The sequence below is a fragment of the Metarhizium robertsii genome, assembly GCF_000187425.2.
Source record: "Metarhizium robertsii ARSEF 23 chromosome Unknown MAA_Scf_1, whole genome shotgun sequence".
Lineage (NCBI taxonomy): Eukaryota > Fungi > Ascomycota > Sordariomycetes > Hypocreales > Clavicipitaceae > Metarhizium > Metarhizium robertsii.
Window position 1 is genome coordinate 698,653 of NW_011942149.1, and position 12,890 is coordinate 711,542.

The 12,890-nt window shown below is 52.2% G+C and overlaps 5 protein-coding genes across 5 annotated transcripts; 3 read left to right on the forward strand and 2 right to left on the reverse strand.

Annotated features, from left to right (window-relative positions):
* Positions 1 to 664: 664 nt before the first annotated feature.
* On the forward strand, positions 665 to 2,611 carry MAA_07653 (SART-1 protein; the record flags this gene model as incomplete). The annotated part of the gene is made up of 1 exon (XM_007825651.1): positions 665 to 2,611. The coding sequence occupies one exon, from the start codon at positions 665 to 667 to the stop codon at positions 2,609 to 2,611; it is 1,947 nt and encodes a 648-aa protein (XP_007823842.1).
* Positions 2,612 to 3,243: 632 nt separating this feature from the next.
* Positions 3,244 to 6,008, reverse strand: MAA_07652 (pre-rRNA processing protein; the record flags this gene model as incomplete). Its single annotated transcript, XM_007825650.1, has 3 exons — positions 3,244 to 4,067; positions 4,184 to 5,146; positions 5,255 to 6,008. The coding sequence occupies 3 exons, from the start codon at positions 6,006 to 6,008 to the stop codon at positions 3,244 to 3,246; spliced, it is 2,541 nt and encodes an 846-aa protein (XP_007823841.1).
* Positions 6,009 to 7,053: 1,045 nt separating this feature from the next.
* On the forward strand, positions 7,054 to 8,224 carry MAA_07651 (Aspartate/ornithine carbamoyltransferase; the record flags this gene model as incomplete). The annotated part of the gene is made up of 3 exons (XM_007825649.1): positions 7,054 to 7,383; positions 7,438 to 8,125; positions 8,178 to 8,224. The coding sequence occupies 3 exons, from the start codon at positions 7,054 to 7,056 to the stop codon at positions 8,222 to 8,224; spliced, it is 1,065 nt and encodes a 354-aa protein (XP_007823840.1).
* A 203-nt stretch (positions 8,225 to 8,427) lies between these two features.
* MAA_07650 (acetolactate synthase small subunit) lies at positions 8,428 to 9,443 on the reverse strand (the record flags this gene model as incomplete). The annotated part of the gene is made up of 2 exons (XM_007825648.1): positions 8,428 to 8,608; positions 8,671 to 9,443. The coding sequence occupies 2 exons, from the start codon at positions 9,441 to 9,443 to the stop codon at positions 8,428 to 8,430; spliced, it is 954 nt and encodes a 317-aa protein (XP_007823839.1).
* Positions 9,444 to 10,697: 1,254 nt separating this feature from the next.
* Positions 10,698 to 12,800, forward strand: MAA_07649 (KH domain-containing protein; the record flags this gene model as incomplete). Its single annotated transcript, XM_007825647.2, has 9 exons — positions 10,698 to 10,896; positions 10,989 to 11,218; positions 11,399 to 11,420; positions 11,480 to 11,532; positions 11,593 to 11,775; positions 11,842 to 12,050; positions 12,111 to 12,461; positions 12,513 to 12,720; positions 12,777 to 12,800. The coding sequence occupies 9 exons, from the start codon at positions 10,698 to 10,700 to the stop codon at positions 12,798 to 12,800; spliced, it is 1,479 nt and encodes a 492-aa protein (XP_007823838.2).
* Positions 12,801 to 12,890: the final 90 nt, after the last annotated feature.

The following is a 12,890-nucleotide window of genomic DNA, read 5'->3' on the forward strand; positions in this document are numbered from 1 at the left end:
GCGCTGGCAAAAGAGCATGTGTGATACTCTCGGCGGGTTCGAAGCAGACGGATCCTCAAACCAACGTGTGCACCTCCAGGCCGCAAAAAACTTCTCACCCAGCAGAAACATGCACAAAGAATGTAGGCGATATGGTTTGCCTCAACCTCACCGACCGACGGTCTCGGAAAAGAGGGGTGGAATATAAAGCCTTTGGCAACCACGCGGCTCAGGTAGTCTTTCGACAACCGAACAGCGCAGCGGTAGTCTTTCTTGGACCTGTCGATAGGACATTGACACCATAACAAGTTGATGGCTCCGTAGGGTTATCGAGCTGCACAGCAATCAACCTTGGACTCCCGTAGAAGCAAGGGACTGCCGGGCACAGATCCGTGGTTGAGAAGAAGAAGAAAAAGATGTGAAGCAAAGAAATTTTGGGCCTTGATAAAGGTGCTTGGGAACTTTTTTGTGGGTCCGGTCACGTGGAAGGTAGAACACATTGGTAGGCCGGCTTCTGTGAGTTTGATGTCCCGGACCCAGATCCCTCGAATTGTCAGACCTTGAACTTTGTTCGGAGTAGCTTTGTATCAGATGGTTGCTCTGCGCCACTGTCATAAGTTGATTGTTGCGGTTCAGCTGCGCTTATAATTCGTTTTTCACACAGCTGCATCAGAAAATTGATACCATGGACGCCGCCACGATCGAAGAAACCAACCGCATCAGGGTGTCATTGGGCATGAAGCCTTTGCCCGTCCCAGGTGCTGCCATACAATCCGACCCATCTTCAAGATCCAAGGACGAGGAGGCAGCAAGCACGCTCGAAAGTCGACAAGCTGAGTCGTATGAAAACTATAAGAAGCACCAAGAGGCGGCGGCTGCAAAAAAGAAGCGTGAAGACAGAGCCGCCGCCATTCGAAAGGCTCGCGATGAAGCTCAGCGCTTCGCAGTCATGGAAGGCAAGGGCCTCGGCGAGGAGGACGCCAAGAAGGGCGATGTCGACGCCAAGGCATGGCTGATGGGTCAGAAGAAGAGACAAAAGAAGATTGACAAGGCGAGAAAACTAGAGGCAGAGCTTGCTGCAGCCGAAGCTGAAGCAGCTGCCGCTGTTCAGTACACTTCCAAGGATCTTGCTGGTATCAAAGTCGCACACGAGACATCCGATTTCCTCGGTGGGGAAGATCAGGTTCTCACGCTAAAAGATACCACGATTGAAGAGAATGAGGAAGAAGGCGACGAGCTCGAGAATCTGGGGGTGCGTGAGCAGGAAAAGCTAGGCGAGAGGCTCGATCTCAAGAAGAGGAGACCGGGATACGACCCTAATGACGACGAGGAAGGTCAGGGTGGAATCCTGGCTCAGTACGACGACGAGATTTACGGAAAGAAGGGCAAGAAATTCACGCTCGACGGAAGTGGGACAATTGCAGAGCTCGCTGATATCCTTGGCCAGCCAGCCCCGAAGGCAGGTAAAGCCACCATCAGCCTTGACGACATTATTGGCGATGCGCCCATGTCTTCCGACTACCTCGCCCCTTCAGAAATCAAAGTAAAGAAGCCCAAGAAGAAGAAATCCAAGGGCACGAGACAAAAGCAATACGACGATGACGATATTTTCCCTCTTGAAACCCAACAAGACAGCAATGCCATGGATGTGGACACCAAAGAGAGCAACAGCAAGAAGCGAAAAGCTGAAGCGGATACATTTGTAGACGATGACGACCTTCAGGCCTCATTAGCACTGCAAAGAAAGAGCGCTCTGAAAAAGAGAAAGAAGGCTAGACCGGAGGACATTGCAAAGCAGCTCAAAGAGGAAGATGACGAGGCAGAGCAGCAGACAAACGGCACCGGCGAAAGCACGGGCCTAGTCATTGGAGAGATTTCAGAATTCGTGTCTGGCTTGAGCAAACGAGACGACGAGGAAGAGAAGAAGCCAAGACGGCACAAAACTCAAACCCAAAGTCCAGGTCTGCCAGAGGACCACCCTATGGAGAATGGCGAGCACGAAGAGCAACCTGCAATCAAGGAGGAATCCGCGCCGCCCCAAGCACCAGAAGAAGAAACGGGCGTCGAGGAAGAAAAGGCCATTGGCGCCGGCATGGGCGTGGCCCTTTCCCTCCTCCGCGAGCGCGGGCTCATCGAGGAATCCCGCGACTCCGACTACGAGGCCTTACGCGCTCGAGAGGAGTTCCTCGCCCGCAAACGCATCCTCGAGGAAGAGCTCGACGAGCAGACGCGGCAGCAGCGCGAGCGTGACCGGGCCTCGGGACGCCTAGACCGCATGACGGTCCGCGAGCGCGAAGACTGGGCCCGCCAGCAAAACATGTGGCGAGACCAACAGCAGTCCCGGCGCATGGCGGAGCTGTTTTCCGATACCTACAAGCCCAATGTCGAGCTCAGGTACACGGACGAGCACGGCCGGTCGCTCGACCAAAAGGAGGCCTTCAAGCACCTGAGTCACCAGTTCCACGGAAAGGGCAGCGGAAAGGGCAAGACGGAGAAGCGCCTCAAAAAGATTGAGGATGAGAAGAGACGAGAGGCTCAGAGTCTGTTCGACGCCGGCAGGGACGGCGGCATGAGCGCCGCCACGGCGCAGCAGCTGAAGAAGAGACGGGAGGCAGGCGTACGACTTGGCTGAACTTTGACTTATTGTATAACAGGCACGACTTCCTCTCTCTTTTTTTTAATGCAAATCCTACGGGGATCCAGGGGAGAGAGAAATAGAATACCAAAAGGTGCTGATACCCTTACCTTTTTTTTTTTCCTTTCTTCAATTTGCGCTTGCGTTCGTGCTGACACGTGCTGATTAGAACGATGAGGTATGTATCTTGGTGTTGTGATGCATTTGCCACAATGTGCCTGTTGCTCGTAGAGTGTAGAGTGCTTGTGACTTTGTAGCTTGAGACATGTCGGCAGGTTACTCTCGACCCATCCCTGGCTAAGACGGGGCTTGCCTGCAACTTTGTAGCTCTTATTATTGCTTGTCGATTGAGCGGGCTGTTGAGGGGAGTCCCAAGCTGCGATGACTTCATCAAGAGCTGCATTTCCCTTGCGCTCCTCATCTAGTTGCAACCCTGCGAGACATTCAAAAGAGGACAGTTTATGGTACCATTATTGTAGCACTAAGTGTATTTAAATTCGCATACGCCTGCATGTAGAGCAAACCCTCCGTGTATCCTGTATAATAAAAAAAACCGTTAGACCGCCATTCTTAAAACCAAAAGGTTGCCATGTACCTAATCCCAACCCAACCCAACGCCCACAAGTCATTCACAAAGAAACCCTCGCACCAATTGCCTTGCCTACATAATGAACCGTCTCGAACCAATATCCCACCCTGACCGTAACGTCCGCCACCGCATCCAACTTCAACTTCCCACCTAGGGCTTTCTTAAGCTTATCAAGGCCCATATGGTCCGCCGACCATTCAACTGGCAGTCGTGGAGTTTGCGAGACACCCGGCGAAACGTCGAATGGTTCGTCGCGTATAATTTGGCCAATCGGCTCAGTGTGATTGTAAAAAGCTGTAGCGTTGATGTACTCTATAGAAACTGTGTCGTAGCGCAGTGGTGAGGCAAGCATAAATGTTGCAGTGGATGAAAGAATGTGAAACGTGGCGTCCCGAATAAAGCCTTGGCCTTCCGTGTCCTCATCACCCGGCAGTTCTAGCCGGGGTGTTGATAACGTCAAGTTGATCGTGGACAGTGCTTCGCCAATGATTGGCACCGTCGGAATTGTGCCGTTGTGTGTCCGCAGCGTAATCGTTGTATTCTCTCCCGACAGGTACTCCGATAGCAGACGACGAGCTGCTTTGTGGGCTTTCTTTCCGCCAAACGAGGGAGGATCCCATGTTGCCTCCACTATAATGTTTGTATTCACACCAGGTTTAAAATGCAAGTTCTTCGTAATAGCTTCGCCGATTAACAAATTGTCTTCAAGAATATGAATGTTGACATATGGTATTGATGCTGTGTATGGTGTAGGGTTCGTAACAGTGACTGATGCTTGTATATGCACGCCTGTACTAGAAGTATTGAGGATATGCACCTCCCCGACCTGCGGGTTCAAGGCCGCGAGCGTGTCCCCAGGCACGTCTGCAGCGCGTTAGCCAGGGGACAGTCGAGCGCTTTTCATGTGCTTGACATAAAACTGGACGCAAGGAAACATGGTGCTCTCGCCTGGATCGCAATCTACCATGTGGATGACGGACGTTTTACGGGAACTTTGCCCGCTGCGGGCACCCTTCTTATGACAAGGTTGCCAAGGACTGTCGACACCTTGACATCCACGGTGGAATTAACGTCGAGGATGATATCTTCGTCGCCAAATAGAAGTTCTTGTATAATGTTTGAGAATGTGTCGCTGTCGGTAATGTCGATGGGAGTGTCGACGATTCTCGAGACGACCTTGAGTAAATCCTCTCCGTCGCCAGGGCTGTGAATCATGTTGGAAGTGGCTTTCTGCCATTCATCAACGTGCAGCTCTCCAAACTTTGTGCCCTTGTACAGGAGGTCGCCGTTGGCACGAAGGCTGGTCACTTCAATGTTAATGTCCAGGTCAGTAGGTATGGCAGCAAGGATCAGCACCGTGCCAGATACCCGTGGTTTGCTGTCCGCGTCGCTTGGGTCGGCAAATGGACTGGGCAATTTAAAGTCGACGTCGTCAAGTGAAAAGTTGCGTAGGAAGTTATCCAATGAGCGTCCCGGGAATTGCACGGGAACAGTGAAGCTTTCAATGAACTCGCCAATCCATCCCGGGAGGTCACCACCCTCGGGTGCTTTTCCGCGGACAAACACCTCTGCATCCTCTCCATGCAGATAAAGCTTCATGAAGTTGTCCAGCGGTGAAAACTCACTTGGGGTGCATGCCTTGGTGAGAGACTCTGGGAGCTCCCGGATAATGCCCTCTGCTTCCACAGTAACATTCGACTTGGCGTGCACATCAATGGCACTGGTCGCGGCGGTTGCAATCTTGATGTTGGGCTGAGACAAGTTGCAGTTTGGGACAAGGACTTCGAATCCAAGGGATGGGATGGTTAAATCGATCGGAAATTCGTTGTAGGCTGTCATGGATACGTTTGCGCCAACTCCCATCTGGCCATTGTCACCAGTGGGAACGTCATGGAAAACGAGACTCTGCATGGTATACTCGGGCATGGACGGAAGCTCATTGGCTGCGAAAGGGTTAGCCCAGAGTGCATGGAATCAGTAGTATATTGGGCATTATTTAATGGTCTTTTGACCAAAATACAGGGAAGCAAAGGCGCGGTAGAGAGATTGACCTTCAAATACCATAGATTCTGAAACATCATGGGTTCCCAGTGGGAAGATGCCCGATTTCAAGCTGAGTGCAGTGGCTCCCGTAACCTGCAGTGTCTCGAGGTTTCCTTTGAGCCACTCGTTGACCACCTTTCGCATCGTGTCCGTGTCGCCGGGGGCAATTTCGGTGACAAAATCCAAGTTTGTGACTTGGCCATCTACAAGGTTGAGTGTGATGGGCGGCAGGTCGGCAGTACCGACAAGGGCATTGCCGTAGTGAGGCAAATGCACGCGCAGTTTGGTCGAGGCAGTACCAAGCTGTCTCATAATTCCTGTGGCAAGTCTCCCAACACGACGCGCATTCTCATCTTTGACCCTTGACCCGTCAAGTTGGAACGTGGCCTTTACACGAGCACGAACCCCATTCGCCGTCAACGATTCAATTGACAGGTCTGTTGGCTCCAACACGACTGCACTCTCAACGTACTGCTGGACGGCCGGCGGCACTACAAAGCCGAGGACCATAACCACTATAACTAACGAGGCCAAGATGACCATGGCAATAAGAGACGGCCATCTTCGTTTCCGATGCGGCGCCTCGCCTTTATGTGGAGAATCTGGTGAGATGTCGTGGTGTTCGTGGTCGCCATCTGTAGCAGAGTCTCTTCGATTTCCTAAGAGAGGCGACGACTCATTTCGTGCATCTGCTTCAGTCTCATTTTCCTGGTCATTCGTCGTCGCGAGCAGCGGGGATCTTTCGTCGGCGTAAGCGGCCATGATGACGTTGCTCAAGTTTCTCAGGTTTGGAGGGGCATCGCCAGCAACAAGTGCCGGGGGTGGATCGGGTAGGAGGGGCTGGAGGGAGGAGAAAAGATTAATAGGAACTCAGAATTAGGGTGTTTGATGTTTGAGAAGCCAGAAAGGAAGGCTGATGGGATAAGAGAATTGAGGAGAAGATGATGATGATGGTGTAGATGGGAGGATTCCTTGATGAGAACGACAGCGAAGGACGTCAGTCAAAGGTCATGCCCGGCATCGGGTTGGTAAGGCATGGTCTGGGTCCAGATGTCACAAACCTTGGGGGGTCGCAACAAGCAAGGAACCAGGGCTGACCCATACGGATGACGAGGAAATATTTTTAATTGGCTATGCACAGAGTCAGGCACCACGCATTAGGACTAGCCCGCTTTTTGCCCGTCGCAATGAGGGGCCGGTTAAGTGCGGTGCCTTGTCATGCATGCCGTATCGGTGCACATGTGTATGTACATGTACCCCAGGCTAAAGCCAAGTCTACTAGCCATACCCTAGAGCAGCTTCGTTCCCAAGAGGTTGTGTCAAGTATAATTTTTCTCGATGTTGTTTGTGAAGCTACAAGCTGAGTGATGAAAATATAATACATTCTGTATCAATACGGGAGAGAAATACTGACAGCAATTTTCAATGGCGTTTTTGCTTCGCCCAGTGCTGGACGCCTTGAATTTTCAAGCTGGATACGAGCATGTGGCTTCTTTCATTTCGGCAGGTCAGTATTACTCCAGTCCCCTTCCCGTAATATTCAGAGCGAAAGAAGCAACGTCAAAAAGTGGAACACAGTCCCGGCACTGTACCACTGCTCCGCCAACGGCGAACACCAATGGGACAATGACTCCATCCAGTTAATGATACCCATCCAGCTCACAAAATCCCAAGACGTCGTGATGCATAAGTATTAAGTGAGATAGCAATTGCATCACTTGCAGCACCATCCTGGCCGGTCGCTCCCCCTCACTCTTCCACACTCAGTCACACACCCATTCCATCCAACTCAAAGACACATTTCGCCATGAAACCATCAACATTACGCACAGCTCGTCTCGCCCTCAACGGCCTGCAAAAACGGGCATATTCTCAATCCTCAGGACCCAGGCATCTCATGTCAATCGCTGACCTGACACCCGCTGAATTTTCATCCATAGTTCGCAATGCTGCTGTGCGCAAGCAGGCCGTCAAGGCCGGTCAAACGCCGCCCTCGCTGAGCACTTCGTTGTCGGGCCAGACTATTGCCATGATGTTTAGCAAGAGGAGTACGAGGACGCGTGTGTCTACCGAGGCGGCGGTGACGATGCTTGGTGGACATCCCATGTTCTTGGGCAAGGATGACATTCAGCTCGGTGTATGCTTGAACCCCAAACTCCCACACTTGCCATGTTTGCTGACCGCGTGTTAGGTTAATGAGAGCCTGTACGACACTTCAGTTGTCATCTCGTCAATGACTTCCTGCATGGTCGCCCGTGTCGGGCCTCACTCTGACGTTGCCAATCTCGCTAAGCACTCCAGCGTGCCTGTCATCAACGCCCTGTCTGAGGATTTCCACCCCCTCCAGACCATTGCTGACTTTCTCACGATCCACGAGGCCTTTCCTTCTTCAAAACCCTCTGAACCTGGCCTGGGTCTCAATGGCTTGAAGGTCGCCTGGGTGGGAGACTCTAACAATGTTCTGTTTGATCTGGCCATTGGCTGCGTCAAGATGGGCGTTGATATTGCGGTTGCATCCCCTGCTGGCTATGGAATCCCCGATAAGATGAGGCAGCTCATCATCTCTTCGGCCGAGGGGGTCAGCTCACCTGGCAAACTCTCGGAGACTATGGTCCCCGAGGAAGCCATCAAGGGTGCGGACGTGTTGGTCACGGATACGTGGATCTCCATGGGCCAAGAGAGTGAGCAGCAGAAGAGACTAAAGGCGTTTGCAGGATATCAAATCACGAATGACTTGGCCAAGAGGGGCGGCGCTAAAGAGGGCTGGAAGTTTATGCACTGCTTGCCTCGACATCCCGAGGAGGTTGCAGATGAAGTCTTCTACAGTCCTAGGTCTCTCGTCTTTCCCGAGGCAGAGAATCGGTTGTGGGCTGCTGTTGGTACGTGATTCGAGTTCATGTTCATTGGAGAAGAGAACTAACAGGTGAATAGCTGCGCTCGAGGGCTTCGTTGTCAACAAGGGCAACCTGTTAAAGTGAGGGAAGGAACTAGTAATTGAGCTACCGGTATTTGATTTAACTCTTCAACAATGGATTTGGGCGCACAAAAGCCAAGTAGCGTAGGCAGCCGTTGAATTTAAATAAACCAACAATATAAACAACTATACACAAAGCTCCCATTCCTTCAGACGCCGAGTGGTCAACGACCCCCCCATAGGATGCTTGACTTTAAAGAAAAAAATTTAACCAGGGGGGAGCTGGCTGGCGTCAACGACCTCCTCGGCTTCCTTGACTAGAGGTTCCTCAGCAGGCCCACGGAGAGGGGAGCGAGGCAGAGCCATCAGACCGGTGCGGGCTGACTCGAGGATACCAAAGGGAGCAATGAGCTTGAGAAAAGAGTCGATTCGAGAGGGCTTAGCGGAGCTGTAATTACCACGTTAGTGTCCAGTTGCGAATGCATCACGCCACGGTTCATGTGAACTTACAGCTCGACAATGCAGCTAATGGTGCTGATGTCCAAAACCTTGCCACCAAACTGATGAGTAAAATACGTGATGGTCTTCAAGTGCTCATGCTTGTGACGCAAAGCCTCACTGGCTGCCAGCTTGCTAGGGTGGAAGTCGGCTGACGTCTCTTCCAAAGACTGAGCTTGTTCAGCACCTTCGGGAGTATGTTCGCGGTCGTATTCGCCGGCCGTTATCTCACGATGGTGAGAGAGCAGTTCTTCAAAGTACTCGGGGCCCAGGATGTTGATCTTGGCCAAGAGCAGCTCACGCTGAACAAGAGCAGCATTGCTGTAATCAAGCACCGCCCAGACGGGGACAAGATCCTCCAGCTGTCGACGAGCTTGCTCGACAACGCCGTCCTGGCCAGTCAGGACAATGGTCATGCGAGACAGGTCCTCCACCTCGGTGTTGCACACGACTAGCGAGTCGATATTGAACCCACGAGCTGCCAGAATACCAGAAAGACGAGAGAGGACACCAGGCTCGTTCTGGACCAGGCAATTAAGGATATGGCGCTTCGGCGGGGCCATGGACGGCGTGGGCGTTTCGTAGAGGATGTTGGAAACGGCGGCTTGGGCGGACCATGCTGGAGGGGCGTTGGTCACGGGCAAGGGGGCAGAGCGATTTCGAAGAGCCTTGTAGGCAATGGCAGAGGTTGAGCTGCTGTGGGAGGAGTTGTATCGCACGAAGCTGAGGGTTGAGGATTTGGTCGCCCAGCGCAGGGGAGTGGCGCACGACCGGAGGGAGGCCATCTTGGTTGCTTTTCAGACAGGGGATGGCCAATGGCTTTCCCTTTTGTGAAAATACAAGATGTTTCTCTCAGGAATCGTTTGCACGTCGGAGGGGACGGCAGGATACGATGCAGGAGAAGATTGCAGTCGTGAGTCAAAAGCTATCACGGTCCTCCGAAAGACCGGAGGTGAAGGACTGGGGTATGGGGAAGATGATTGGCGGACATACAGTGCGAAAATGGCTGGCACACCTCCACAATCTGGGGAATATACATTCGGTGGAATTTATTACAAAGTACATACTCATGGCAGAATATTTGCTTTTTGAGAAGAATACACAAATACTATACTGGAGTATATACCTGGCAGTACATCTCACAGTAGCCAGACATCTGGGCTGCAAATGCGCCTGGAATCGACAGGTAGGTCGACTGCTACTAAAAGCCCATGTCCACACTTCTTCAAGAGCTGACTCGGCCTGGAGATGGAATTGAGCTTCAGACCGATTGGTTTCTAACTGGGATGGACAAGTGCCGTGTTTTAAACAAAAACCCGTACAGCTAATAGGGCAAGCCGCGAATCAATTCATCCCAATCGTGTTTCTCAACATCCAAGGCTGGAACATGAGTTACATGACGCCAAACCGTTCCGAGCCAAGACTTGTTCTAATTCTAACACGACACCACGGCTGCGGCTCCAATGTTCCCCAGGATTCTGAAATTGAGTGTAGAGGTGTGTTTTTGAATGTATACTTTGAACATGGATTAACCGGAATATGAACCAATAATTTGGCCAAATGTCGCCTTGGTACGGAGCTTGCACACTCTTGACTCAGTCCCCGAACATGCACTGCGCCACCTGCACAGTCTGCACAGCCCTTGCACCAAATTGTGCCGTCTGGTGACAGGTGTCCGCCCTACCGCCTTAGGTAAGTACCACGTTCAGGCGCTGCCGCCGCCAATCGTGTCTCGTTAATGTTGGTCCCATGTACAATTTTCTGCCGTGCCGAGAGCAGCGCCTCAACCTCAGCATCGCGACCAACCTGCAAGTTGGTTTGCGCCCGACTTGTGCATGCATCTGACATTGCTACAGTCGAGTGACGACCACGCGAGTATCTTATTTTGCATCAAGGGCCAATCGACGCCTTCCGAAGTGTTGTCCTGATTCGCATACATACGTCCGCACTCTGTCTGTAAAAAGACAGCCCATTTCCCAATCAACTTTGAGCGCCTCGTTCGACGTCGCCCATTCTTGGCTTCTCGCGTAATTTCCGCCATGGAGGATTCCGAACGGCGAACAGCCAAGAGGTCACGGTTTGACCAAACAGAACCTGAGCCAAAGAGGGCCTCGAGATTCGACCGCCGCTCGCGCTCTCCACCAACCCGTCGACCCGAAGGCAGAGATCGCAGTCCCCTCGGTCACGATAGTGCGTCGGACGCAAAAGGGTCACCAGTTGATGCTGCAGCGGCAGCCGGTATGTTATAACCCCCTTGCATTTCAAGGTTGAACATCGCGAATAGCTCACAGCCTTCCTGGAACCAAACCGGGTGCTAATGACCTTTGCAGCTGCCGCCGCCGCTCGAATCAATGCCTCGCTCCAAGCTCGAAAGGGCATTCAACATGTTGATGTACCGCCAATCCAGTCCGCCGATGCTAACGATGGGCAGTCGGGACAAGCAAAGCCGCATTCTGTTAGCAAGGAAATGTATACCGCTGATGGCGACTACATCCAAGACATCGAGGTCAATGACCTGCGAAATCGCTACTTAGTCACCAAGAGTTCTACACAGAAAAAGGTAAATATTTACTTGCTTTTTTTCACATACTTTTCTTCTTCTTCAGATTTACCAACTGCTGGCGAATTCCCGTTCACCTGGGACGCCGATTTGCATTAGGGATATCCTGCTTACACCTGGCATGGTAGCTCGCCAGTAACCCCCTCGTCTTTTCTCCTACTGACTCCCGCTTGATTATAGATTGGTGAAGAAACCGGAGCTGGTACGAATCGCCTCTCACTTAAACTTGCTTTTCGTTGGACATAGGTTGACCTTTACAAGATATTACTACTCGGGGCAATTACTACCCTAATAAGGCCATGTCCACCGCTGCTGTAAGTTTTTGTAATGTCAAATGGTGTCGTGGGAGCGCGACCGCCAACATGTATATTTAGAACCCACCGCTCTACCTTCACATTACCAGCACTACCAAGTCAGGCCTTGAGGCCGCCGTTGCCAAGATCAACGAACTCATCAAGCAAGAACTGCCGCAACTGGTTGATGAACGACGATTCCGCCGACGAGACCAGGAGCAGCCGGAACCTGAGCGTGAACGGGAGCGTGAGCATGGAGGACGAGTAAGCATCGAGCCAGCAATCCCACCGCAGTCATGGTTTGCTTTTTGGTCACTAACACTTGTATAGCGGAAATGGCCCGAAGAGAGGATCCCCATCGATCTCGAGCCGATTCCAGGGTTCAACTTGAGGGCGCAAATCGTTGGCCACGGCGGGTCATACGTGAAGCACATCCAGCAGGAAACGGGGTGCCGTGTACAGATCAAAGGCCGTGGATCTGGCTATCTCGAGGGCGCTACCAATCGAGAGAGTGACGAAGACATGTACTTGCACGTTGCGTATGTACAGGCTACTTCCTTATCAAGTGATGCATGCATGTTGTTGCTAACCAGCCACAGTGGCCCCGATGCCGGCATGGTTGAAAAAGCCAAGGAACTTTGCGAAGACCTGGTTGCCAATGTCAAGGAGCAATATGATGAGTTCAAGTCCCGACCGCCCCGTTATAATGACCGAGGTGGCCAACATGGAGGGGACCGGTACCGAGGAGGAAACGACCGTCATCACGACCGAGGCAACCAATCGTATGGGGGATATGGCCAGGACCGATATGGCCAGGACCAGAATGCTTCGACCAACAGTCCAGCTCACGGTGCTAACAGCCCGGCAACAAATGCAGCCGACTATGCCGCCCAATACGCTCAGTACTACGGGGGTGCCGATCCATATGCTGCATATGGCGGCTACGCCAAGTAAGTTCCCACGACCCAAGAAATCGGGAATTGACAAATTGACCATGATAGCTATGTTGCCCTGTATCAACAATACTATGGAGCTCAAGCAACCCAAGCCCAAGCAGCCGGTGCTCCAGGTCAAGCCGTAGCCTCAACATCGGCATCACCGCCTCCTCCGCCGCCGAGCGAAGCAGCTCCTCCTCCTCCACCGCCACCCAGTGCCGCCCCTCCTCCTCCGCCGCCATCGGGATCGCCACCAGGTGGCAGCTACAGCGCTGTAAGTCGTGCTCATGTTGATTACAAAAGGCATTAACGCCCGTTGACGATTCCTAGGTCCCCCCTCCACCAGGGCTATGAAAACATTCCAACGATGTAGTGTATGGATAAACTTGTTGCTGCTAGGGAAAAACACTCGTATTTTTTTTGGGAGGGTTGTGAACCCGTTCA